Source organism: Polyodon spathula, chromosome 5 (assembly GCF_017654505.1).
Source record: "Polyodon spathula isolate WHYD16114869_AA chromosome 5, ASM1765450v1, whole genome shotgun sequence".
Lineage (NCBI taxonomy): Eukaryota > Metazoa > Chordata > Actinopteri > Acipenseriformes > Polyodontidae > Polyodon > Polyodon spathula.
Window position 1 is genome coordinate 65,981,789 of NC_054538.1, and position 27,465 is coordinate 66,009,253.

Below are 27,465 nucleotides of genomic sequence, written 5' to 3' on the forward strand. Positions count from 1 at the left end.
TTAGGTAAAATTCAGAATAACCCGGAAACACGGAACACTACTTATAACCAAGGCAAGATCAATACTCCTGGAGCTTACAGACATGAGTTTATAAAGATATCAAATATACAGCACTTTACGAATCACACGTTTGGTAGCCATGTTGTCGTCATTGTGCTATGTTAGACAGCCTTTGAAACTTAGAAATGGCAGATCTTTTATACATTTCTGCAAATCAAGTTATTCAGTTAATTTGTGAAATATATATGGTGGCATGTTTCCAGACAACACCTAATTAAGACATCATACACCGATGCAGACCATGCTGTGTGCATGCAAATGAGTACAACCAACAGTTCTATAAGTTTTGCTGGAGAGAAATGAGAACCCCATTTTTGCCCTAGCAAAAAAATAAAACAACAAATCCTCTATTGTTTGCCAACCTTCCTGTTCAAGTTCCAATTTGGAGTGAATGCCTGTATTAACCGAATTTGACACATCCCATTAAGAGAAATTCAATAATGCATTTCAATGTCATGGTGGATGTTTCTGATTACTTTGCTCTGGGGCCCCCACAGCTTTATAATCATGATCACGATGGGCAGAAAGATATGTGCCCTGATGTGAACTTTAAAGTTTTGTTCAGGGCACTGAACACACATTTTAAATACAAATACTTGATAATAAAAGGAAAACGTACCTAAAGTTTAGCTTGCCGTGGAAAAAAATCAATGTGGCTATCAAACTTGAAAGTGCACAAGGAAAGAAAGGCTTTGAAGGACCAGACTGTTCAACTCCTGAAGTGATAATAGGCACTAAAAAAAAAGTAATTCTTTTCCAAAGACTCAAATTAAGCAACCCCAACCATTTTTTATGCATATAATATTTTAAACGCATTTGTCTTGGGAATGTGTTGTTGGAATTTTGAAGGCCACATATGCAAAGATATACCTCTTTAAAAACATTTATTATATTTATGTTGGCATGTGCAGATCATTGAGTAATGATTTCCTTTGGGTTTTTCAGCCAGTTATAGGAAAGTGCCCAAAATGGTGGAGTTTATCTTTGAAATAAAACCAGGAATCTAACTAGAAGGGGTGGTTGCCTAAGACCCACACAACAGCAGCTGCTTAAAGAAAAATACAAACAAATAAAACAAATCTAAACACGTTCTGCCCACTGCAGCATGCAGCACACGACAATGTGTACGGCAGGTCTTTAAAATGCTCTTCACAAGCATGTTAACAAAATAAAATGTATTTCACTTTAATAAAACATTACAGACAAATACAGAAAATGTGAATTAAACAAACACAACCTGTTCAGCATAAACTTTTTGGGTAGCATAAATGTTTAGGACTTGACAATACTGAAACTTCAGCGGCTTTCCTAGCCTTTCCACTGGTGTCACAATCACCAAGAATGGTCCAGTTCTAAAGCACTGCTACATCTGTAAAATATTTTTTAAAAATACAATTTATCAATGCTAACTAAAATAGGCAGAGGAAAGAGCGACACAAAAAACACTGTTTAATTTGGGAAAGCTCAGTATTGCGGCTGTCCAGATCATGCTTGATCTCTGTTCTTGACTGGTTACGTGCAGAAGACTGAACCAAAAAAAAAAAAAAAAAAAAAAAAAAAAAAAAAAAAAAAAAAAAAAAAAAAAAAAAAAAAAAAAAAAAAAAAAAAAACCCAGAAGATAACAGTAGTACAATAATTTGTTAACCAGAAATCAATAAAAAAAAAATACTGCATAATTAATTATCATTGGAAGATTTTAACAAACAATGTTTCATTAGTAGTAAAATTATTACTATTAGAATATATCCAAACCAACAGCTTGCCATTTTAAAAACATTTTTGGCCAAACCTGGAACCTATGAATGCATGCACCCAAACTAACTTCAAGATGTCAGAGTTATTTTTTATTTTATGACAGTGTTAGTTCTTACTCCATAAAATGATCTGAATTTTTCCACAATTACAACATGTACTATTTATTAGTAAACACTGATACTCTTTCAAGTAAATGTTAGCTTTACAATACTATTGTTAGCTAAACACTAACACTGTTTAATTTTACATTTTGTTTTCTGTTGTATACGTTATTTAAGGTTTAATCCTGCAACATTCCTACAAAAATAAAATTAGGATGATTTGTTTTTAAATTATATTTTTTTTCAGAAAATGTAAAAATAATTTAAGAAATATGACCCTCATCATATATTCAGAGGATAAATAATATGAAACTGAAAGACACTTATTTAAACTGCCTTCCATTCAGATTATAACAGTGAACTCCATGGGGTGTCCACAAGTATTGTATTATATTTACATCCCTACCTTGCTCTTACCTTTGGTCTGAACAGCCCCCCATGTCTTTGTGCTCACCAATATAAATTGGCAGCAGTCTCTCTTCCTGTGAAAATGTCAGATTTGATCTACTCTTGTCATACAGTTGACAAAAAGCAAATTTCAAAACAATTATATGTTGTGGAACTAAACAAAAATAGACACACACACCCACACCAGTTTGGGACATTACTCCTAAGTCCCTCATTATGGCAAGTAACCTTATTCTGAAAACACACTACAGGCCAAGCCATTTCAATTTAATAAGTCCTTGTTATACAAGGTGTTCATGACAAGTATTAAAAAATAAAAAATAAAAAAAATCTACTGAAATAAAATGATAAAAAGTTTATTACACATCTTTTCCACCAACGACAACAAAATGTACACATTCTAATTGACCAAATGTTTTGAGAATGTATTAAACAGAACAACAACAGGGCTGGGGGCTCATAAGTGTTTACTTCACTGAATTGGGAAACAAATCTTTCAAATCAGAGCACCCCCCCCCCCCCCCCCAAAAACACATGAGCTAGACTGTAGACTCCCTGCCCTCCAAATCAGAGAGTTCTGAGAGTTCTCAGTGTAGGTGGCAAAAAAATATATAACAGTAACAGCATGCACCAAGCAATGCCTAACTGATAGGCTTAAGACAGAACAGATACTGGCTGTCTGCAGCAAACAGGAAGAAAATGGTACTGAACCTTGTTTTATTCCAAGACCCAGGCTGGCATAAATTTATCAACCCCCCCCCCCCCCCCCCCCTTTAGGAAAAATCACCTGCGATTCGTCCCCTGTTTCTGCCTGCTGCAGTTTAGTCCAGCCCTCGGTGGAGTGGCCATGTTTCTTTTGGTGCCGCTTGTAATTGTCCCAGTGGCCTGTGGTGTAGGAGCACTCCTGGCACTTGAAGGGTTTCTCCCCAGTGTGCCGCAACATGTGGCGCTTCAGGTTCATGCTCTGGTTGCAGCTGTAGTTGCAGACGCTGCACTTGAAGGGCTTAGCGCCAGAGTGGACGCGCTCATGCCTCTTCAGGTTGGCCAGGTTGCCGCAGGCGTAGTCACACAGATCACACTTGTAGGGTTTCTCACCTGTGTGAACACGCTGGTGCCGCTTTAAGTTATCGAAGTGGGCAGAGGCGTAGTCACACTGCGGGCATTTGTAAGGTTTCTCTCCGCTGTGCGTCTTCATATGCCGGGCTAGATGGTTAGGGTAATGTGTGATGAACGAGCACAATGCGCAGGAGAAGACCTTGTCAGTTTTTTCTGGGCTGCTGGGGGTCTCCTGGGAAAGCACCTCAAGACTGCACTTGCTGCAGATCTGACTGGATGAGTTGTCTTCATGCATAAAGCCATCATCCAACACAAGGCCACACAGGCGGCAGGTGAAGGGGAACAGGAGCTCAGGGAGAGTCTGTGATTCCTCTGTTACGTCCCTAGAGTCTAGCAGGCTGTGGGAATCCATCTCTGGCTTTAAACTTGCATAGCTCTGGAGGAAGTCAGTGCTGCTATTTACATGGAGGGTCAGGTCTGAGACAACTGCATCTGAAAATAGAACAGAACACATCACTACAATAAAAAAATACCATTATTACTTCATAGAATGGAACCTAATTGACAGTACATTCCATTTACACATGTACATAGACAGCTGAACAGAGACCTCGTTATACCCCCAGTTTGATACTTTTGTACTAAAGAATTGGATATACAGTTTCTTCACTATCTTTGTGCACGAGGACATGCAATGAAATAGTTTCATTCATTTTCTAAAATTTGCCTTTGCACCCGTGTCAAAATTAGATCCCTTATCTTGCTACCTAGAATCTATTTCCTAAAGAAACCCTGCCCTGTGGTGCAAGTAACTTACCTTCAGTCTCCAAGGGAGGCTCCTCCACTTCATGTCCCATCATGTGTCGCTTGAGGATGCGGCTGTTGCTGGCTCGGTAATTGCAAAGATTGCACTTGTTCTGCTTGTCCTGTGTGTGCATGCGCTCATGCCTCTTGAGGTTGCCCAGGGAGTTGCAGGCAAAGGCACAGTACTCGCACTTGAAGGGTTTTTCCCCTGTGTGGGTGCGCACGTGTCGCTGCAGGTTGACGAGCTGCGCTGACGCATAGGCACAGTGCGGGCACGTGAAAGGTTTCTCTCCATTGTGCGTCTTCATGTGTCGTTTCAGGTGATTGGAGTAGCGCGAGGAGAAGTTGCACACCTTGCAGGAGTAGACCTTCCGGTTGGAGCCGCTGTTTTTCTTGGCAGCGCGAGCCTCCTCGGGTTCCCTTCCGTCAGCACTGTCTGCGCCGCACTTCAGGCAGTAGGGAGTGGAGAGGCCTAGGCCTCCAATGGAGTTGTCCAGCAGCTGTCCACACTGCTTGCAGGAAAGGTAGTGCTGTAATGTGTTGTGGGAATTCTCTTCCTGGTCACTCTCTGTGTCTCTGGGGTCTTCAGCGTCGCTCTCCATGCTAAGCCGGTTGTAGCTAGAACAGTCATCATCACTCAGAGAGTAGACCGGGATGACAATCTCAGCACCTGAGTCTGTAAAAATATTAAATAAAATATATTTTTTTAGAGGTCATCACGGGTACCCTTCGGGTTTTTAAATTACCCGACACTACCCAAGTTTTGATTTACTAATTTGAGAGGAAAAGGGCAGGTCTCTGACTGGAATAAAGACAACGTTAAAACAAGCTTTTGCATTAAGCCTTAACTGACATGATATCAATGTTTTACAAAAAACAATAACACACTGCGAAAAGTACACCTCAATAATAATAACTAAGGCGACTATCAGGAACTAAATCAGATACAAAACATCATAACATCCTTTTGGATTTATGTTAGTGAAAACTCTGTGATCCATTACCGTATGGCTTCTTATACAGAATACTTTATCTACAGTTATTGGGCAGCTATAGTGTTTTTTTTTTTTTTACCAAAAAGATAAAACAAAGCAGCTTTTATTTTAAAATACATAAGCAAATAAATAAAATTAAAATAAAACAATGTGGAGCACATTAAGTAAGTGTGCTTCCTCCTTTGAATGAAATATTTCCTTGGCCGAGTTTGCAAATTCCGTTTTCTCCTGCTTGGTAAAGAAATCCACCCAATGCTTTGCTTGGATACCAATGTCATGTATTCACAAGAATTTAGTGATCAGGAACGGCACTTTATTGTTACAACCAAACACAGATGCACGTCTCTTTTGCGGCTGCCGTCAAAACCCAGCTGGCTCAATTTACGGTATCTATTGCGACAGTCCATAACGTAATAGCTGTGCTGTACTACTGCATTAATTTTGAAAATGAACATAACAGCCACGTTAACAACAACAACAGAATATGGCCAATATATGAGATAAAGAATCCTGCAGCATGATTCAGTATTACATATTGGAAGCCACGTGGTTATTAATGGATCACATAATTATCACTGTCACAAACCCAACAGGATGTTATGTTATTTTCTTTCCGATTTAGTCATTACACTGGTATAGTGGTTTAAAAGGTAAACTTGAAATGGTACAATCCTACCTTAGAGAGACTACAGCAGGCTTGAAATGACAACAGACTTGCTCTCTTAGCCATAAATGAATTATAATGGCTTACGAACATTTCCTTGATGAGGGGAATTATATTACAATATTTAAGAAACGTACTGTACTATGGTACAATTCAGTTAAATGACCAATTACCATAGTAACTGCACTATACAAGGACCTTTCACTATTTCATGGTTTCCAATATTTAAAGAATTCTCAGAAGTCAGACAAGTCCGAAGAGATAGTCCAACTGTATACCTTACATGAGTTTTATGTAACAAATACATTGTAGAAAACTACTGAAATTATAAATGACAAATATAAAAAATAAGCAAGCATTTTCTAGACAACTTTTAAGTGCAGCACAAATAATACTAGAGTAAACATAACCAAAACACTACTGAAAATATATCTGTATATATAAAGTAAACATACTAACGGGCTGGACAAAACATGCCCAACGAAGCACATTTATTATCCAAACCTACCAGTGGGGGGGACAACAACAACAACTACAACAACTACTACTAATTTCAAACTGAGAACCATCCAAAATGCACCTGACCAATCATTCAACATAAAGCATTTACATATTTTTACTTACAGGAGAAAGCTGTGTGGCATCTATTGGTTATAAAAAAAATGTGGTTGCAATATATTTAAAGCAGGCTTGAGAATAGAGTTCCCTTCAGCATCCAGCTCAATTCATACTGTGCAAATCCAGTGTGAGAATGAAAAAAAAGCAGAAATCTGCCCAGCTCACTGCAGCAACTGAAAAATGCAGGTGGCTGTTCTTGGGTTTTATTTGGTTCTTTAGGCCCACTTCAGTAATAATGTTTAATGGATTTGATGATGATTGATGATAATGATCATCGTGATGGTAATGATGATGATGATGATGATGATGATTATGATGATGATGATGATGATGATGATGATGATGATGATGATGATGATGATGGCAGTAATGATGATGATGATGATGTGGTCACCATGGTGTGCTTGATGATCATGATCTAAATGGTGATGGTGATGGGGTTCAGATGCCTTTCTGAGAATTTATTTTTGTTGTCATGAGGAATGAAAATCCCCTGCAATGTAAGCAAATGTATGTAGTCCTATGATCAACTAGATCTACAGGTATTGCCAAAGGTTTTGCATCACCCTATAGAATTAACTCATTTTGCTTCATAAATTCAAATTAAACCTGCTGAACAATTTTACATTAACATACTGAATTACATACTGCTTTGTAGTTTTCCATCTACTTAACAGAAAACTACTAAGGTTTCTGGTAGACGCGATATTTTTGTCGTTTCTTTGATTACATGATGCTAAATACAAGAGGTTCATATAGTTCTTTAACACAATGGCTGTGTTGACCAACGTTTCCATGTTTTGCCAAGTTATTGACATACTGCAGTCCGTGATTATTAGCATTACAATCACAATATATTCTGGATTAATTTAATACAGCCTTTTAAACAGAACTGAAACTTTCCCAGCAGATGTGTAAATTAAAGCTGCTATGAGATCATATTCCCATATTATTTATTCCAATAGATACTACATGCAGATTTTTTTGTAGAAGTCATTAAGAGTTTTAAACAGTTGAATCAAAAGATATTTTAAAGTATATATTAGGGATGCAAGTCGGTTATGATTTTTTTTTTCTTTTTTTAAATCAGCTCTTTCAGCTGTTTTTGACATCCAAATCGGTTTTCGGTAAAACCAAAATGAAGGTTTAAAAACGAAAAACCAAACTGCATTTGTAAATTTGTGGCTACCTTAATAAAATGAAACTGACTTGCTCACAGAAGCATTTCATTTAAAGCAGCTTCCAGATATTTGCCTGCAGCATCCCTTTGTTTTGCAGCTTTGCCCTGTTCGCTGTTTATTCCAGTTCAGGGCCTCGACTAACATTTCATTTACTTCAACACTTTTACATTTGGCTGTTTTACAGTTCAGCATCATTACCTTTTTTTTTATTATGTCTACACATACTTATACAACTTATGTCTGAAAAAAGAAACAAGGACCAGGGGTCACAAATGGAGTTTAGAAAAAGGGGCATTCAGAACAGAAAATAGGAGACACTTTTTTACACAGAGAATTGTGAGGGTCTGGAATCAACTCCCCAGTAATGTTGTTGAAGCTGACACCCTGGGATCCTTCAAGAAGCTGCTTGATGAGATTTTGGGATCAATAAGCTACTAACAACCAAACGAGCAAGATGGGCCGAATGGCCTCCTCTCGTTTGTAAACTTTCTTATGTTCTTATGTTCTAACTGCCGGCCTAATGCTGAAACTACCAAGGCTTTCATTAAAAAAAAAAAAAAAAAAAAAAAAAAAATGGTTTCGGTTTTCTCCTTTTGTCTGTGTCGTTCAGTTTAGAATTTTATGCAAATATCGGTTAGGTTTTGGAAAACCATAACCGTTGCATCTCTAGAATATATGTTTAAAACCTAAAGATGAAAAACAGTTCAGTATTTTACAAGATTTTAACAAAACTAATGCATTGCAAGTTTGCCCCCTACTGTTAAAACTGATTTTTTCGTTTTTTTTTTTTTACATTTGTATCTGTATTATATAAAGGAAGGGTTATGTGTTTAACCTAGTGCTTCAAACCAGACTCAAAGAACAGATCCGAGAGTTATGTGTAAATCATTTTTACGTATGTCCAAACTGTAAACGGACCGCCGATACCAGCCAACAATGTGTATCCCACGCTGCACTGTTTATAGTGGAAACAGGTCTGTGTTGTCCAGTAATGAAGATTTGTGCCGTTGTAGCAAGTTGGTCAATGCAGCCACTGGTTTAAGGGATAAACGATTTTCATGGCCATCTGTGGTCATTCCCTTGTGAAGTCACAGATTGTTGCAAAACATCTCATACAGCTTTTATAGGTCCAGTGAATCACACCACCACATACATTGCACTTAGCGAATATCATTCACAGTACATTTCAACTGAATCACTCACAAACCTTCAGAATCTTTCTCGAATCCTATGATCTTGTCATCGCTGTCTACAAACTCCAGGTCCTGGCCCAGGAGGAAGTCAGTCTCCAAGACAAGGTTCCCTGAATTATCCACTCCTAACCCATCTTCTGAATCCACTGCAATCAAAAACACCTTGTCATTAGACACACAACCAAAACAGCAACAAATATATGTGCAATATATGCAGAACTTGCTTTTTGATGCCATTGGCAAACCATACAGTCATACGACACTGCACAGCTAATATCAGCATTACACAAAAGGCAGGGAAAATGTAGGATAGACCCACAAATGGTGTACAAAGAAAAAGTAGCTTTAAAGTAACTTTATTTTTTAAACTTAAAAAGAAAGCAGTTTCCTTTTGGTTTTACTTAACTATACAGTATATAGAGACATATCAGCGAAAACTCCACATTTTCATAGATGCAAGAGCCAGAGCCATCTAGTAAAAAGACACAACGGATCCATATATATATATATATATATATATATATATATATATATATATATATATATATATATGTTTAACATACCTCTGTCAAGAGAAAGTGTGTTTGAAAATAAACATTGAAGGTATGTATAGACTTCTGATGCCATGGTAACCACGCATTTAATTCTCTTTGAATTTAATGTCTTTGTGATACCATTCACGATCTCCTGTTCCTTTTTATTTAAACCTTCAGGCATCATGATATCTAGTTACAATCCATTTATTTTCTTTTATTCTTCTATGCTGTACATTATCTAATTTTATTCTTTCTAAAACCACAAACTTTAGCTCATCCATGGTGTGACTGTTCCTTGTAAAGTGCTGAACTATTGGTTCATTTACTTTATTTCTTATGTTTGATTGGTGGTTCAGTATTCTATTATATAATGATGTAACTGTCTCTCCTACATATTTTATTTTATTACATTTTACGCAAAACGTACCACATACAAGATTGCTATCCTTGCATGAGGGATTTTTTAAGACTGGATTTTTAATTTTTTTTGTTTTGCTTTATTTGTGATTTCACTTATCTTTATATTTGCACACTTTACATGTGATTTTACAGGTTTTCACCTCCATTAATGTATCCATGTTCATTTTATGATTACTGTGGTCTAAAATGTCAGTCAATGTATGCATCCTTTCTAAAAGCTACGATCAGTGCTTTCGGAAATATTACATTTCCGTAAATGCTTCCAAACTATTTTAAATACTGGGTAATAATTTAAAATATATGTAATTATTAATGGTACTCTCTTAACCCTCTCTTTCCTTTTCTTATAATCAAGTAGTTCATTCCTATTGAGTTTGTCAACTTTTCTCAATTCTCTCTCAACAATTTGTTCTTTATATCCTCTTTTCTTAAGATTTATTTTTAATTCCTATATTTATTTTTAAATTCCTTTATCCCTATACACAGTACTTTAGGAATTGCCATTTTAGTATAGATAAGATGTGCAGATGACATATGTAGGTACTGATGTATATCATTAGGTTTGAAGTAAAGATCTGTTTTAACAGATCCTTGATCAAATTTAACCAAGGTGTCTAAGAATTCAATTTCAGATTTTGTCCACTTTAAATCCTTCGAAATGTTAGGGTGGTTATATTGCTAATTTGTGAAACTGTATAAGAGATTCTTCTCCATGTGTCCATATTCAAAATATGTCATCCACATATCTTATATATTCTAATGGTTTCTTGTCCAGTTTACTCAATAACATTTCCTCCAGTTTGCCCATATACATGCTTGTAAAATGCACACCTCATTTTGAGCCTACTGTTGTTGATCATTCTGTTGTAACTTTCCAATTGTGAAATAACTATTTTCTAAAACTATCTTGATCATATTTAATATTTCTTCCATCGGTATCATGTTCTTATCTACTCTATTTTGCAGCGCCTCTTTACATGCTTCAAATGTCATGCCTGGGAACACTGGGGTAGAGGGATTTTACATCCATGCAAAATAAAATGGTATTCTGTGGAAGTTCAACCTTTATATTATTAATCTGTTTCAGAAAACATAACATAATTTAACATAACTAGGTACGCTTTCAACATGTGGCTGCAGCTGCCTTTCAGCAACAACATATGTTTGGTTATCAATTGTACTAACAATCATTCGTAGCGGGTGTTTTTCTTTGTGCATTTTTGGGTTACCTCTAACCAAACCTGTTCTTGATTTTGCAGAAGCATGTCATTTTTTAATTCTTGTTGTTAATTGTTTATACTTCATATGTATTTCTATTTTGCAATTCAGTCCCTACTGCTTTTATATAATCATTTTTGTTCATTACTACCAGCCCAGAAACTTTATCTGCTGGTCTCATAATGTCAATTGCAGTGTAAAGATAAATTTCCCCTCGGATACGCACACAACGTTTTTTTGGGTGGGATAACTCTTCTTTTGTTCAATTCTTGACCACTCAATAGTGCTAACTTTAGATATAATAAACTTAACGCATTGAGTGGCACATTTTTGACTTGTAGTCCCCCTGAGATCACTTTCATGTGAAAAACTAGTGAACAGGGAAATGACACTGCAAAGTCAGAGATATGTATGAATGACTTGTTTTCTATGTCCTAGTACAAATGAAAACGTTACATGCAACACACCATATACAGTTACTTACATTTCACAGGCTGCGGGTTGGACTGCTTCCTTCTGGGCATTTTCAGACCACCTTCAGTCTCGTGTCTCAGACTAAAAACCCGGAACTCTTCATTAAAATACGCGTTTTCTGTCCTTTGATTTTTTTCTTAGTTTCACTGCACGTCTATCATTATTAGCAATATCCCCAAGTATCCAGGAATATGAATCAGACTCGTACATGCTGTGTTCTACATCGACACAAATTTAATGCCTGTTTGTATTACGCATCCAGTAAAGTCGCTGTGGGTTCATTTAAATATTATTATTTAAATATGAACCATGTGCAATAAAGCAGCAGCATACACACGCTACTCGATGGTGCCTCGATAGGAAAATCTAGCTGTACAGTAGTTACACAGACCCGACTAAACTTAATAGCATCTAAATGCAGCTGTTTCGGTCTCCAAACTATTTTGTGTGCGCTGCAATACAACCAAAATTACAGTAACAAACTCACTCTGCCTTTAAACTTTAGCGTAAGTAAATGATTAAATGTTTTTATGTTTTTATTTGACCACTATATCTCAAAAAATAAAAATAATAGACTATATTTAATAATTAATTCGCGTAATGAAACCGCCTCCATTGTATACACTTAATTCTACTTCCTTCCAGCTGTCTTGGCTTCCGCCAATCTATGTGTTTCCGTTTCCACCACAACAGCAGATACCGTTTTACGACAAGTAATGTTCATGGGATTTGCAGTCCTTTTTTATTTATTTATTTTTATTTTTTTGTAATGAGAATATATGCTGTGTAGTTTTTAGAATTGTATTTCTTGTTTAATTTAAATAGTATAAGGTATGACGCCGATTAGTCTGGAGATCAGGTGTTGATTCGATTCGGCTCACTGCACTAACCAGGCAACACCACAGTCGACTGAAAATAATAATAACAATTGTAACTACATCTTGTCAGGGAGGGTCACGTAGAAGCAGAGCCTCGTTATCCTACCCTCATAATTAAAACCACCGTGATGGGATATTCGCTCCCCCCAAATAAATAAATAAATAAATAAATAAAAAATAAAATAAAATAAAATAAAATAATGCCAGAGACGGTGTATTGTCAGCAATACCAACAATAACTGCAAAACGCATCATTTGATTGGCAGGCAAAAGCGCAGACGTTTTACAGCAGGGGCGGGTTTGTTTTGGGAACTCAGCTGTTGGATGGGCGGAGTCAGTTACAGTTTGAGAACCGAAGCAAAAGAGCGCTGATTGCAGGGGAGGTAAGGACCATATTCGGCACACTAGGTTGAGATAAATGCTTGAAATGTGAAATGCATCTTGATACGTTTTCTATATTTGTTGGTTTAGCTAAAACGAAATGAATGCATTTCTTTGCTTAAGGGACTATCTATTTAAAACAAAGGAGTAGGCTGGAAGGGGGTAAATCTGTTAACCTTGCCACTCCCTGCATACGCTTACCCTGTGATGCTCTGACCGAGCTCTTATTAAATATTAATAAGGCAGTCCTTAATATTCAGAATTGGACATGTATTTGTTTCATATTTTACCCATGTGACTGTTATTAATAATGCAATTTGTTATTACAGTTATTTGGCGCTGCAAGTAAATTAACAAAAACTGTGATGCGAATTGCTGGAGATACCACTAGGCTGCTGTATCATTAGATTGCAGCCATTCGGGAGGCAGGGGGGAATCAGCGGAACCGCATGTTACTCACAATAGTAATTGCATGTTGTAACAAAAAATACGTTTTACAGTTTGTCCCGTTACCTTTTCGTGTATGCATTGCTACCGGCGCTATGTAGAATTTTCAGCGCACAACTTTATTAACCAGCATGATCTTACAATTCGCAGTGTTACTTTTGCATAAAGCCGACGGCAGGTTTAACTCTTTACCCAAACACCGACTGGTACAAGCAGGGCCGGATTAAGTTTAATGGGGGGCCCTCTTTCCGTATTCATTTGCTTCCCTTTACTGTTTTGCTACCACCACAATCGATTAACATTAATGTCAAATTATTCAGTCTTACGTGATTCGATGTTTGCATTAGCGGCAGTTTTGAAAATGAGCATTGGCCACAGCGTTAGTCACTGGCAGTTTCAAGTACAAAATGGGAAATGTAAATTGCACTCTTTTGTCGTAATAGCAAGTTATCTCAAAATGTGTTGTCCTTACAAATATGTACGTGTATAACAGGGTTATAATAAATGCAGCCAAATGTTCAGCAAATAATACAAGACTAGTACACAGCGCTTTCTTATGGAATGTTGTTTTATTATTATATTTTGAGTCAGCAGAATAAGCAGAGCTGCACACGCAGAAACAATTTTTTTTTTTTTTTTTTTTTTTTTTGTGGGGGGTACCAAATGAAGCAGGTTGTGTTTTAAGACAACCTAAAAAACTTCATGGAAACCCGGTTGAAGAGGGCTGTACGAGATCAGTAAGTCGCACAAGGCCAAATTGGAACTCGGGCGCAAACATAGCATCCGGTATTTTACTATGAATTAGATTATTTGCATTTGGAAGGAGAATTTCTCAGTCTAAAGAAAACTATACAGAACTACACACAACCCGAAACTACTACCAAAACAGTGAGAAAAAAGGTACAACTTATTCTTATTTTTCCATGCAGACTGCCCCACTGTAATCCATTTAAAACTAGGTAGTTCCATCCTGTTGATTTCTCTCCAATGTATTTTCCTAAGTACTGGTACCTTCGCATGCATTTGTTGGTATTGTATTAAAATAGCGTGTCAGCGTTGGTGTTTTTTAACACATTTCTTCCTGGCGATGACACTGTACTTGCTGTGTTTATGCATTTCAGCGTTGCTCTTCCCTTACTAGGTGCTTCTGTGTCAGACATTTACAGGTTCTGATCTGCCTCACGTTCGCGCCGCAGCACACCTGATAAAAGTGGCACATGACTTGATCGCAGGTCAAGTCGTATGATCAGGCAGTTCCTGCTAGTCCAACACAATACGACTTGGTGAAACAGACCTGTTGTTCTGATCCATACAGTCACACGGTACTTATTCATTTTTTAGATATTGTATTATGAATGATATATGCTTTTGAGGCCCCTCAAAATCTGAGGCGCTGGGCCGCAGCCCAATCCTGCGCTGGGTACAGGGGAACAACAACCCTTGCTTTCTTTATGTTTATATGGTAATGACATAGAAACTGCCTACTATTGGATAGCAAATTCCATAGGTTCCTTGTCAAAGTTCATTTTAGTCTCTGCTGTAAGAAAAATACCCAGAAGACTTCACAAATATGATTATCACCCGCTCCCTCTTTCAATCAGAATTACAGTAATACAGTAGTTACTTTGATTTTAAAAAACAAAACAAACAAACAAACAAACAAAAACGCCAGGGATAAGACTCTTAAGAGTTTAGTTGTCTGTATTTCACTGGGAATCGCCCTGAATTGCTTATGTGGTTGATGCAGTCCGTGGGGGGGGGGGGGGGGGGGGGGGGGTGGCAGTAAAATGCATCTCTGGCATATCCCAGCAAGTGCGCTGGAACTAGGGGTGCTTTGGCTTTGCATGGCTTCCATCATATCCAGGGGTTACAGTTTTGTTCAATGGCTTTCAGCACCCCCACTTTAAAAATTGTTCCAGTGCCACTGTATCCCAGTGGTGTATTGGCTGATTACATCATCTCTAGTTTTTACATTAGAGTTCAGCCCCTTAGTTCAAGCCCTAAATTCTACACAGAATGCATGAGCAAGTGTTTTTGAAGGTATTTAATGAAGTAAAATATGGAGGCAGGTTGTATTGCATAATGGTAAACCAAAAGGCCTTTTCACTCAGCGCCACATTATATTCTGAAAGAAGAAGAAATGAACTGGTATGGCTGGCAACTACTAGCAAAATGAAAAACAATCGGTTCTGTGTTTTAATAATAATAATAATAAAAAACTATATGTTACATTGTCAGACATATACCTCAAACTATATTGACTCAAGTCACATGGTTCTATCTGCAGAATTATTTAACATAAGCATTATTTTATAAGCATAATTTCCTGTTTATCTGATTTTAAGTCTTTTAATTAACTTTTCAATTTTGAACCCCCCCCCCCCCCCCCCCCCCCCCCCCAAAAAAAAACACATGTCCACGAAACAGTTGGACTATATGTGTACATGCTTTTATGTTATTATTATTTAACTTGCTTGTTTGTTGTTAAGTAAAACATCTCCTTTACTACAATGTTTAATATTAATTAAAGGATTATCATCTAAAATAGCTTGACAAAACTTTTGATGCTTTTATGATGGGTCAGTATTTTTATGATACTAGCCTACTTGCACAGTACAGACAACAGTGTAGTGTTTTAGTTTTCAACAAACAAGTGTAATATGTGTGTGACTGACTTCTGCAAAAGAAAATGCATTCATTCTTTATCTTTACATATACTTCGTGCCTGATATGTCATAATGAAATGCTTAGATAATAATAAGTATTTTTATGGCCGCCATTTTAAAAATAACTTTGACCATACCTAGAACCCCCTTTAAGACATGTTCATACAGTTTTAACATTAGTTTTAATGGATTTGTAAAATGTAGGAAAAGACACTTAAATCTATATGCCAGTTAGTTCTGAAGTTATGGAGGTATACAGTACAGTTGGCGGCCATTTTGTTTTTCCCATTTTTGAGGGTCAGCAACACAAATTTCAGCTTGGTATACAGCATTTTTGGATTCAGCTGGTCAAAATCATTAGCAATCAATTGTATACCACATTTTAACACAAAATGCCTTATAACCCATTTTCCAGACCTCTTTATAAGTTTTGGGACCAGACTAGTGGTGTTATCTATAACTTTAAACATTTAACCATAGGATACATTGAACCTAAATAGAAAATTAGTAAAATGTTAAACAACCATCTTTTATAAATGTTGAAAATGAGTGGTGCCATTTTGGGGAGGTTGTAAATTTGATATCAGAATCAGGAGAGGTAATCTAAAATGTGGTTATGATAACTTCATAGAGACTAGAAATAACACACGCTAATCCTGAAATTTAGGCTGTTAGACATGTACTAAACGGTATAGCACACAGGCTCTGTACAGTAGTTCTTCACAGGTTTCATGTGTAATTTAAGTGGCATTGTAATGAGATAATACAAATTGCAGTCCGTTTCAAACTGTGTTTTACAGGGGAGTATGACTAAGCAATAGTGAGATTAGTTTGAGCTTCTTTAAACACAAGGATTCCTTGTTTGAAAAAGTATTATTTCAGAGTACAGATTAAAAAATGTGAATCATTATTTTTGAGTGTACTCTTCCAAGTAGCATGTGCAAAAATGATAAAATAATAAAAAATGCCCATAGCATAGTATACTCCAGAGAACTCTTGTCTGGTGCTGAGATCCTTGACCAATACAATCATATTCTTAATAGCAAGTAAAACAGGAATCTCTTATTTGTCTTTAGACACCCGTTTCTTTTTCTGAAACTATGCAAAAGGCTTGATATTTTAATAGCATTATTGAAGAAGCTGCTCAGTATGACAGTTGTGTTTTCTCATTTTCCACAGTTTGTTTCCTTATAGTATACATGGAATGTAAAGACTTAAAGCATTATTTTCAGACAAATGTGATGGTTAATGGATCTTTAAAAAACTGGTATTAGTGAATACAGATATTGTTTAGTTTTCCTCACATTATCTGTGTTTAGTAAATTGTACATGTACTATTCTTTACTGTATGGGTTATTCATTATTTGATTGCTTACAATACTTCACACACACACACACACACACACACAGGTCGCATTAACGCAAAATAAATCCATTGGACGGAAAAATATTTTGTCTTGCGTTCACGGGACGCACAGAATGGGAAAGGGACGCAGACATGCATATTCGTGGAAATCTGTTACACTGCAACAAAAAGACCATATGATGCTTGTTTAAAAAAAACTGTTCTGCAATATAACAGCATTGATTAAGGTAACCTCCAGTCCTGTAGGTGGCAGCAGTAAGACTCATTTTTGGCATACGCAGCAATATTAAGGATATCTACTTTTAGGCCCTGTCCACACTGCACAAGAGATCTCGAGAACCTTACTCAGAAGCGTTGTAACTAATCCAGCTCAAAGCGTCACACCGAAGTACCGTTTCATGTTTAGTCGGACGTAATGCGCACACGACTGCTATTAAAATGGTTGGGTTACAGTTTCTAGCAGCGCAGTCAACAGTGGAAATTAATACGGTAGGATCCCACCATACACTGCATTTTATTTTAAAATAATGTTTTATGCCCCATATTAACAGAGGTCCAATTGTTTATCCCGATCCTACTTCTACTAGCTTCATTTTTGCAGACACCTAATTTAGCGCTGTTCTTTTGTTATTTTCCCCACTAGATGTCCTGACAGGTGTTTTTTTTTTTTTTTTTTTTTTTTTTAACCCATAAAAATAAATATCTGGTGCGGAGTGTACACTGACAGCAATTCCTTCAGGTGTCTGTTCTGAGTATTTCGCGAACACATCACAAAGCATTTTGGAATATTGGAGGATACGCAAAAATTGCAGTTCGATATTACAGTGTCCACACTTCTGACAGAACCGGAATCGAGACTAACCCCCGAGGTAGACCTATAATGACCTATTCCACTATTCATTTAAATATGACATGTAAATTAAGTATTATTTGGAGTTTTGGGAAGAAACAAAAAAAAAAAAAAAACTGATGTCTACTGTTATACTGTTTCTGCCTGAAATGTACATATCTTTTTTTCTAGAATAGATCATGGTTTAATTAATCTACACAGAAACACAACAGAGAAGCACACAGAATATATTGTAGGATAAGTAATCTGTATTATTTTTATTTTTTTTAAATAGCAGGAATATATGTTCTAATCCAAGGTTATGAATGTAGCATGGCCAGGTCCTGTTGTAGGTGAGCACCCAGGGTCTGGAAAGTAGGGGTGGGATTTCAGAGAATACAATTGAGACTGCAATGGCCAGGTCATTTTGTTAAGAGAAGTGCCTGGTTCATTAAAAAATAGAGGGTTATTTCAGCACATATTGCGCATTGTTTGACTTAGACCTTTTTGTATCATTCGTTCATAGCACAGTTGTTTTCTTTATACACATTTTATATAACATCCCCCCCTTGTTTAGGATAGCTTAAAACAAAACGCCCTCTGTACAGAAGTTACAGCATAGTGTAATATTTCTTAATGTTTGTCATTTAAGGTTTAACTCAAGTGTTATATTACAGTACATTACTGAGTGATACATGCTGAAGTGTACAACGCTTTCAGTATCTTCAGCTTCTGTGTTTATGATGAATTGGTTATATTTTATCAGTTATTTTTTAAGGCTTATTTTGTATTCAGAAATGTATTGTGTACCGGCTGTGCATATGAGTACTTTTTTGTTGAGAATTTCACCCCTGGGTTCCACTTTGTGGTGAATACACTGCCATAACTTGCATAGTAGCCCATAGGAAGCACTGCATGTTTGTAATTTACAGTGATGAATGTGACTAATAGGTCTTCTCCACCCACGTGCTTACCACACAGTTTAATGTTTTCTACAAAAGTAGCTGCTTTGCCAAAATTGGCATTAGCACTTATGTAAAATTAATGAAAACACACGATGCAGTATTGGACACACATGGCTACGTGAAGATGCTTTTGTTGCCAGTTGTTCCCAAGAGGATATGTATGTAACACACAATACTAGACTGATCTAGCCCATTAAAGAAAGTGCTGCTGTAGGACTACCTTCCTCCATTTATATCCATCTGGCTCCCATTCTAACAAAATCAATACTCACACAGTGATTGTCAAGAATTATGACACCAATGCTTCATTACTGAAAAAAGCCAGCTCCATTTAGTGATTTAATCCTTCCACATCAGAAACTGCAGCAAACAAAGACACCCCTCCCTCAAAAAGAAGGAGCAATTTAATGAAATGCCAATTGGAAAGCTGCCATAAGCACAGTGTGATATAATAGGATTTGCCTTGTCAGTTCAAAACTTCATCTTCTGTCATTGATCCAGTTTTCCAGAGATTCTACTGATACTGTAATATGACTACAGTGAGACTGCTGTTAAAGACACCAGCCTTGTTCAAACATTGCTTCCAGTCCCTGTTGAAAAGGTAGTTCTGAAAGAAACACCTGTTATAACAAAACCATGTATTTTTTATTTAAAAAGTACGTATATTAGCATGACTGGGCTTGCACCTCTCCGATTTTATATCCAGTTTTCATTCACACTTGCATATCCAAATTTATTGCTCAGCAGTATTCACTTTCACTGGGGAAACAGCTGGTTGGCTAATGACAATGAAGAATGTCATTTTATAACCCACTTTCATTTGAATGCCAATAGATTTGGCTTGATAATATTTGTGATGAACCTCTTGACTTTTATTTTTATAAAGAAACCCCTTAGGGTCTAGAACAGTTATGAATATGGTGTCAATGTGTATCCAGTGGACTTCACTTCACATTTCTGAACAAGGTCTCAGTGGAATAGATACTTTAAACCTCAGGAAATAAAACATTTTACAGAACGGAAAACTGTGTTCAACTTATATTACCAAGGAAGTATTGAAGGTGTTGGTGAATTAATTACATTCAGACATGCTTTAACTTTATTTTATTTATGTAAATTAAAAGGTAATCTTTGTTAAATCTACAATCTATAATCAAACTCGTTGCTTAGTCAGGAGAGCTGCTTCTGGCCTCCTTTTGCAGTTTTAAAAACAAAAGATTTAGATGCAGATTAAATGAAAGCCATCTTGAAAGTAAGAGATTGCGGCCTCAAAGGTTCTCTTCCTAGTAAAATATCAATGACAACACTTGCCAGTTTCCCATAATCTGTATGGGTTTGGTAGAAACAATATTAGGTACAGTAGCTTTCTGGTTGAACACACAGGATAGTTGGGGGAGAAAAAAAAAATATATTGAACGAAAAATCCCCGTGGTATGAATAAGATTGATGGCTAATATACAACTTTGAGGAATATTGTACATATACTTCATCCTGGAATCATCAATTCTGTCATTTTTGTTGCCCAGATATGGGGGAGTTCTGTTGATCACGACTGTGACTTTAATGCATAGGTACTTTTTAGTATTGGAAAATACACATTGCTAAGCAACAAGAAAGGTTGCATTTCTTTAGTTTTACTACTTTGTGTGAATGCAGAGGATAATTTTGTCTAATTTAGGGGTTTAGAGCAAAGAAGAAATTGACTGCAGTACCCTGACCCCATCACTCTGAACCTTTTCTAAATTTAATTAAACAATTTTCTGTGGTAGGAGGGTTCACTATATAACTCCAAAACACAGAGTACTCTATGCAAGTGAAGGCCCTTCAATTATTGAATTGTAACAGAGAAACTTAATAAAGCGTTGTGTAGTAGAGGTGGCACCCTGATGCTTCATGGATTTGTACACCATTCTCAGCCATTGCTCTCATGATCTCAATTTGATATGAGGATGGACTAAATAGGTAGGGTCAAGTATCATCTGTCAAGAAAAACAGTGTGTGAGAGACAGAGTTAACAAAGAAATACAGTAACAATTGCCTAATTTTCCATTATAAATACATGAGTACAGCCTAATGGCGAGCCGTTTCATAGATTCATAGCTATCCCCTATTTTGTTTAAAGGCTGTGAGAACAAATGGTATGAAAGCGAAAGGGTTCATTGCAGTGCTGAACGATTATTCTTTGTGTTTGTGTTTTAAAGGGCAATTCACATTCAAACCTCAATTGTGCTCCCCTTGTTAACAGTACTGTACACTTTTATCTTGGTATCCCCCTCATGTCAGTTTGTATGAACGCATGTACAGTACATGAAAAAGAGCCACTTGTTTATTTTTATTGGAGTTATATTGAAAAATGGCTTATAAACAGGGTGAAGAGTTCAACTCTGGATACAGGCGTAATACATTCGGTATTCCAAACTGGGACCGACCAAATTCATGACAAAGGAACTAAATTGATGAAACGTGTTGGTTTAGTCATGGCATTCACAAAGGTATGAAAGAAAAATCAAGTTACAAATAAATACTGCAAGTTACAAATAAGAAGGCTCTGTGAGAGCCTTCTTATTGCAACCTTCCTGATTTCTATGCATTGTAACGTCATTCCACGCGCATTGCAAGAGCTCAAGGGTGCCAGACGCCGGCAGTACTGTAGTTAGAACATGCAAATACTGTAGCTGATCAGACAAGCACAGATTTCACAAGTTTTGTTTGTGATTGCGAGTGTAGGACATGATAGAATTCTAGTCAGCATGTCCAAGGTAATTAATAAAAGTATTGCAAAGAATGCAAAACCTGGAAGATTAATATATTTATTCTGCTGGCACAATGGATAACCACACTAATAAACCATGCTTAAGTGCGCTGGTCTACTGCTCTTTTGAGCTGAGTGTTAATATTTGGCAGCATGTCTAAACTCGTAATACATTTGCTGGAAGGGTTTTTGAGTCTGTCTGCCTGGCTCTTCTGCTGTGCTTGATTACAAGTCAGAGTAGCATGAAAGCACCTTCCTCACTCTGGCATCCAATATACTGACTGGCCAAAAAACAAACAAACAGTGGAACATTCACATTTTTTACAGGTTTCTGTGATTTGGGCCTGTAACAGGATAGTGTCAAGAATGAGACTCAAAGTCAGGAATATCTGCAGTTTAAGCGCTGTTGTGCACTTTTAATACACGAAACACGGGAACAGATACAGGCACAAGGGCCAAAATAATAGGTTGAAACAAAACAATATTTAGCTCTGACTGTATGCTGGGCATTTGCCCTCACTACAGACCTCCCAACACAGTATAAACAGTTCCAAACTCACACCAACCCCCAAACAGGATTTTCCCCTCCTTAAATGCCATGTGACTGGAGCCTAATTAAGCATTAAGCATTCTCATGTGTTTTATAGCAGGGAGGATTTTCCAATTTTACTCGGGTGTCTGCTTTTTTTGTCTCAATTTTTTGATCTTCAGTGATGAACCATGCTGGTTGGCCTGGTGGTGCCCTCTCTGTTTACTGTTCACATGGATGGATTTAATTAAGTCATAACTTTTGTGTGCCTATACTCTTAACACCACAATGAGGATAGATGTATTGATCAAAGGACAGAACAGAGACACAATGAGACAGTGGGATTTTTGTCAGATTGTCAGTTGTCAAAATGGAGCTCTGTAGCCCACTTGATCCTTTCAGTTTTATGGTGCTGTACATTTAAACTTCCAGGACATGCTCCTATCACAACACTGTTTTCAAAATGTATAAAGCTAAATTGAAAGGTCCCATTGAGATGACATGTTTAATTTCTATAGACGTCCCAGGTAGAACATCTTCTATGCTGGTATTTCTAATAGCTGGGATGGTGCATGTTGTTTTAGGTCATTTTTCTGAGTTCTCATCTATTGGTCACCAGATCATCACTATTTCTCCTCCACATCACAGTTGGAGAGCTGCCTACAAAGTAATCCCACTTACTAGGTGAGTAAGCGAAATATATATAAGATATTTGAAAGAGGCTAAGTAAAGCAGTAGACGATATAGCAGGAAGTCATTGAATAAGGGATACATTCTTATAGTAAAACAATTGCTACGCGGGTGCTCAACGAAAGCTTGCGCTTGTTAACATCAAGGAGGAGAGCATCCGCTTCATGAAGAGAACTACGACACAAAGCCCTTCCACTCCAAGATGATGCTTATGAAGGCAGAGGCAATTTGAAATAATAATAATGTAGCAAGTGAGGAACAAAGGAAGTTTATTTTTCTCTCTAACTTGCTTGTAGTTGATGAACCTTTTCACAGTATATTAATAAGTAGCATTTGAAGCATCAATAAACATGTTTTAAAGAGATGGAGATGGAAATGTGGAGAGGCACTAGCACATTAATATCAGTTCTGAATGTTGCTTGTTCAGGATCATGGTAGGACGGTGAAGGTGGGGAGCAAGGTTGAAAATAACAAGAGGATAATAGCAGTAGTGTCATGAATAGAATCATCTGACAGTAATGCTCTGCTTTTGGGAATTTAAAATGCTTGCCAGACACTTTGATTTTTCTGTTGTTGAGTTTGTCTTTTATTGTTTGCAGGGTCATGCACAGCCATTGGAAGTGACAATTAAGTGACAGTGAATGAGGTTAAATGTGCTGCTATTAATTAAGAACATGACCCTTCAGCTAAAATGAATAAGCTATGTCTCCCACTCACAAGGATTACCTCATTCTTGGACCATCTCCTTTTTGCGCATTAACTCAATTCAGGATGCTTCACTTCAGAGCTACAGACTGTAATAAAGAAACTTCATAATTCTATCACTCCCCCTCTTTTATGCTGATGCCAGTCCAGCTTCCCGAACTTCCGCCAGACCATGAAGAGGCCCAAGCAGCATCAGCATCTCAGCTTCTTCAGCTTCTTCAGCCGGAAGCCCAAATCCGACCCCAGGCTGGACAAGCCAGTGGGCCAGGAGGACAGAGCGCCCCCCAAAGACCGAGATGAGATTGCTATCACACTGACGCCCAGCGAGCATGGAGACAAGGGCCTTGTCGGAGGAGAAGGGGGAAGAGGCGGGATTGGTCTTTCGTCTGCTTCCTCTAGCCACGAGCAACTGCTGCCCTACCTGGAGTGCCCTTTGTGCCTTCTCAGCCAGCCACGCTACCACTTCCCCCAGCTCTCGTCATGCCCCCACCGCACATGCTCTGAATGCCTACGTCAGTATCTGCACATCGAGATCACAGAAAGTCGGGTGTGCATTGCTTGTCCCCAGTGCCCGGAGCTGCTTGCCCCAACCGATGTCCGCACTATCCTGGGTGACGAAGCCTTACTGGAGAGGTACGAGGAATACCAGCTGAGGAGGTTCCTGGCTTCTGACCCGGATACCCGATGGTGTCCAGCACCAGACTGCAGGTGGGTGTTTGTACTCGTATTAAAGGGCTATGCAAGTCAAAAACAGACACACTGTAGTTTTGTAGTTCTGTGTTTTTCACAGGAATCCAATGGAAACTGCTTTTTTATATTTATTTATTTTATTATATCCACTATCATGTATCCACCCTAACCGTTTATCCACCATGATCAATCTCTTCAGCAACGTTAGTTTATTATTGAACAGAGAAGATTAGTTCAGAGATTGTAGATCCTACCAAAGTTTTCTTACATTGTGTTGTATGTGCTTCGTGCACAAACATTGCTGGTAGTGTCATGTGAGCTGTTCAGTGTGTTGATATGTAAATAAATCCTGTTCACCTGCAGGGCCTATCAACTTCAACCTCTGTCTTGATCTGTCTGTCACTCAGCAGCGAATGCACGCACCCACACAACAGTCGGCTAATCTGTCAAAACAATAATTGTGTGAATACAGTAATTGTTACAGCTGTGTATAATAGTATTTAAAACAGGATTCATTCATCCAGCTTTTTACATATCTGCTCTTACTCTGGTCACGCCGCAGTCCGATATGCGACAGACTGTATATATATATATATATATATATATATATATATATATATACACACACACACACACACACACACACACACACATATATATATATATATATATATATATATATATATATATATATATATATATATATATATATTAAATGATTTGTATAATTGTGTTGCTGATATACAAGAATAAGAATGTAGAGCCATATAGTTAGTGAATGCATCCTCTTAATTTATAACATTTATTTACTTAATACTGCAAGTTACAAAATAATGCCATTCATAAAAGAATAACAAGCATAAGTAGTTTACTTGTTAGTGCATGGTAGAGAATGAGACTATTCATGAGAGCACTAACATGTGCTTTCCATTATCTCAACATCTTTTAAGCCACGGGCATGCTATAACACCACTCAGCATTTCTAATGCTATCTGTACACTTCATCACGATACAGGACTCCGCTGTTCAGGCTCGGATTGAAGGATATGGGGGCTCTACGCTAACCCATATTTTGGGGGTCCTATACATATTATGGCGAATGGTGCTATTGGCATATTGGTTAATCCGACCCAGCGCTGGGGACAGGAAATGTGAGCAGAGCAGGGAACGGGGAGCGGGGAGCTAGCCAATTGTATATGGAGCGGGGGAGCGGAGTGGGGTAGTTGCTGGAGCAGACATTTCCAGCCCACTCTTTCACAGCACTGAGAAGAACTGATTAGGACTAGGGATGGATCTCTACCAGGAGGTAGAGGGCATTGGGCATTTGGCATTGTAGTCATTAGCAGGAAGCTGCTTGCGTGAGAGTCTCAGAGACCAGGTATGCTGGAATCGAGAAAGAAATGCCTTGCCATCATAAAATCCGGCCCTATGCTGTTTGTTTTCTTGTACAGTTACTCCCCTGCTTCACTTTAAGCCAGTTCCCACTGGACTGCACTAATGTCGTTCAGTGGTCACAGGCCCTACTCTGATTTGCTAATTGTTTATGGTCATAGGCTGTGCAGTTAAATTCAGGTAAACATGAATGGATTCACCATGGCAACCTACTACTGACTGGTCAATTTTGAACATAGGGTATTTTTTCAGGGGGGCTTAGGTCAGCCAGGGTGTCCTTGGCTCACCACACACCAGCAACCCCTATAGACTGTTGGTGCGCCTGCGAGCTTGCCTGTAAGCTTCCCAGAGCTGCGTTGTCCTCCAATGCTGTAGCTTTAGTTTGACTATGTGGTGGGCCTGCAGAGGGAAAAGAAGTGGTCAGCTGATGGCACACACTTCGGAGGACAGCGTGAGTTCATCTTTGCCACTCCCAAGTCAGCGCAGTGGTAGTAGCAGAGCTGAGCCTGAAATACAATTGGGTATTTCAAATTGGGAGAAAAACTGGGTAAAATCAATTGGCAACTACTAAAAAAAAAAATATAGTAAAGGATTAAATAATGTCTGTTATTCAACACAATAATGCTGTGCCACAGGGGTCTGTTATTCAATGTATATTACAATAAGCTGTGCCCCAGGGGTTATATATATATATATATATATATATATATATATATAATATATATATATATATATATATATATATATATATATTATTCTTTTTTTTTCTTTAGCTATGCAGTGATAGCTAATGGCTGTGCAGAGTGCCCAAAGCTGAGCTGTGGTCAGGAAGGCTGTGGGACCGAGTTTTGTTACCACTGCAGGCAGCTGTGGCATCCAGACCAGACCTGCGACCAGGCCCGACGGAAGAGGTCCCGCAATGCCTCTGGAAACAATGACGCTTCCGCGGTGTTCATTTTTAATGAGGAAGCAGGCAGCGGTACTCTTCATTGTTTAATTTCCCACAGTCAAAGAGTTTTATATCCATTCTGTCACATTTCAATACAGTCTTGTTATTATGTAAGTCTCTGGAGCTTAAACTGGGTACAGTTGCTGCATAAGTGGGTCAATTTTGGTTAATTACTTAAGATAAAAACAATCAATGTGATTTAATAGCTTAGTCAGGTGCTGCTTCTTTGAGTAAGATTGATTGAACTTACATGAACCAGGTCCTTTGCATTGATGGGAGATCCACTCAACAGTTTTATACAAAGAAGTATGCTGTATTGAAGTATTTTTTCATTTGACAGAAAGACAAGTGGATTGGAGCCTCAGTCAGCTTTTCAGCTTATAGAGACCATTGTTTTAGCTAAACTTACAAGGCATGAGTCCTGGGGATCCCACATTTTAATATCAGAATGGTGTGCCATTAGTTACGTTAGTTACATGTCCTTTCTGAATTAGCTGTTTTTTTTTCCATATGAAGCAAGGATGTGCTGTGCTCTGTGCGCTGCTCCACAGAACAGGCAAACAACTGGGAGTACTATCTGACAAGCTGCCACGTCAGTAAATGGCTGTGTTAAGGGTATCAGGCTTCTCTGTTAGTCCAGCTGAAGGAGCTGGCTGTTTCAGATGATGGTCACATGGTCCCTGATTTGAATTCATTCCATAAAACCTATACTACTCTACAAGAAGAGAATACTCTGGATGTAT

General features: G+C 37.8%; 2 protein-coding genes across 5 annotated transcripts in view; one reads left to right on the forward strand and one right to left on the reverse strand.

Moving 5' to 3' along the window:
- Nucleotides 1-1,661: 1,661 nt before the first annotated feature.
- Nucleotides 1,662-12,193, reverse strand: LOC121316184 (zinc finger protein 513-like). Its single transcript, XM_041251061.1, has 5 exons — nucleotides 11,494-12,193; nucleotides 8,850-8,981; nucleotides 4,198-4,860; nucleotides 3,112-3,872; nucleotides 1,662-2,398 (listed from the first exon to the last, which is right to left on the reverse strand). The coding sequence occupies exons 1-5, from the start codon at nucleotides 11,531-11,533 to the stop codon at nucleotides 2,330-2,332; spliced, it is 1,665 nt and encodes a 554-aa protein (XP_041106995.1). The 5' UTR covers nucleotides 11,534-12,193; the 3' UTR covers nucleotides 1,662-2,329.
- Nucleotides 12,194-12,559: 366 nt separating this feature from the next.
- The window catches only part of si:ch211-278j3.3 (E3 ubiquitin-protein ligase RNF19A), a 33,067-nt gene continuing 18,161 nt past the window's right edge, over nucleotides 12,560-27,465 (forward strand). For 2 of the 4 annotated variants that reach the window (XM_041251057.1, XM_041251060.1), the window contains exons 1-3: nucleotides 12,560-12,744; nucleotides 23,586-24,399; nucleotides 26,547-26,752. In XM_041251057.1, coding sequence (XP_041106991.1) covers nucleotides 23,864-24,399; nucleotides 26,547-26,752 — 742 coding nt within the window. In that variant the 5' untranslated portion in view covers nucleotides 12,560-12,744; nucleotides 23,586-23,863. Of the gene's footprint in view, nucleotides 12,745-22,886; nucleotides 22,981-23,585; nucleotides 24,400-26,546; nucleotides 26,753-27,465 lie in introns of those variants that run through there. The other 2 variants (XM_041251059.1, XM_041251058.1) reach the window with 2 other exon arrangements.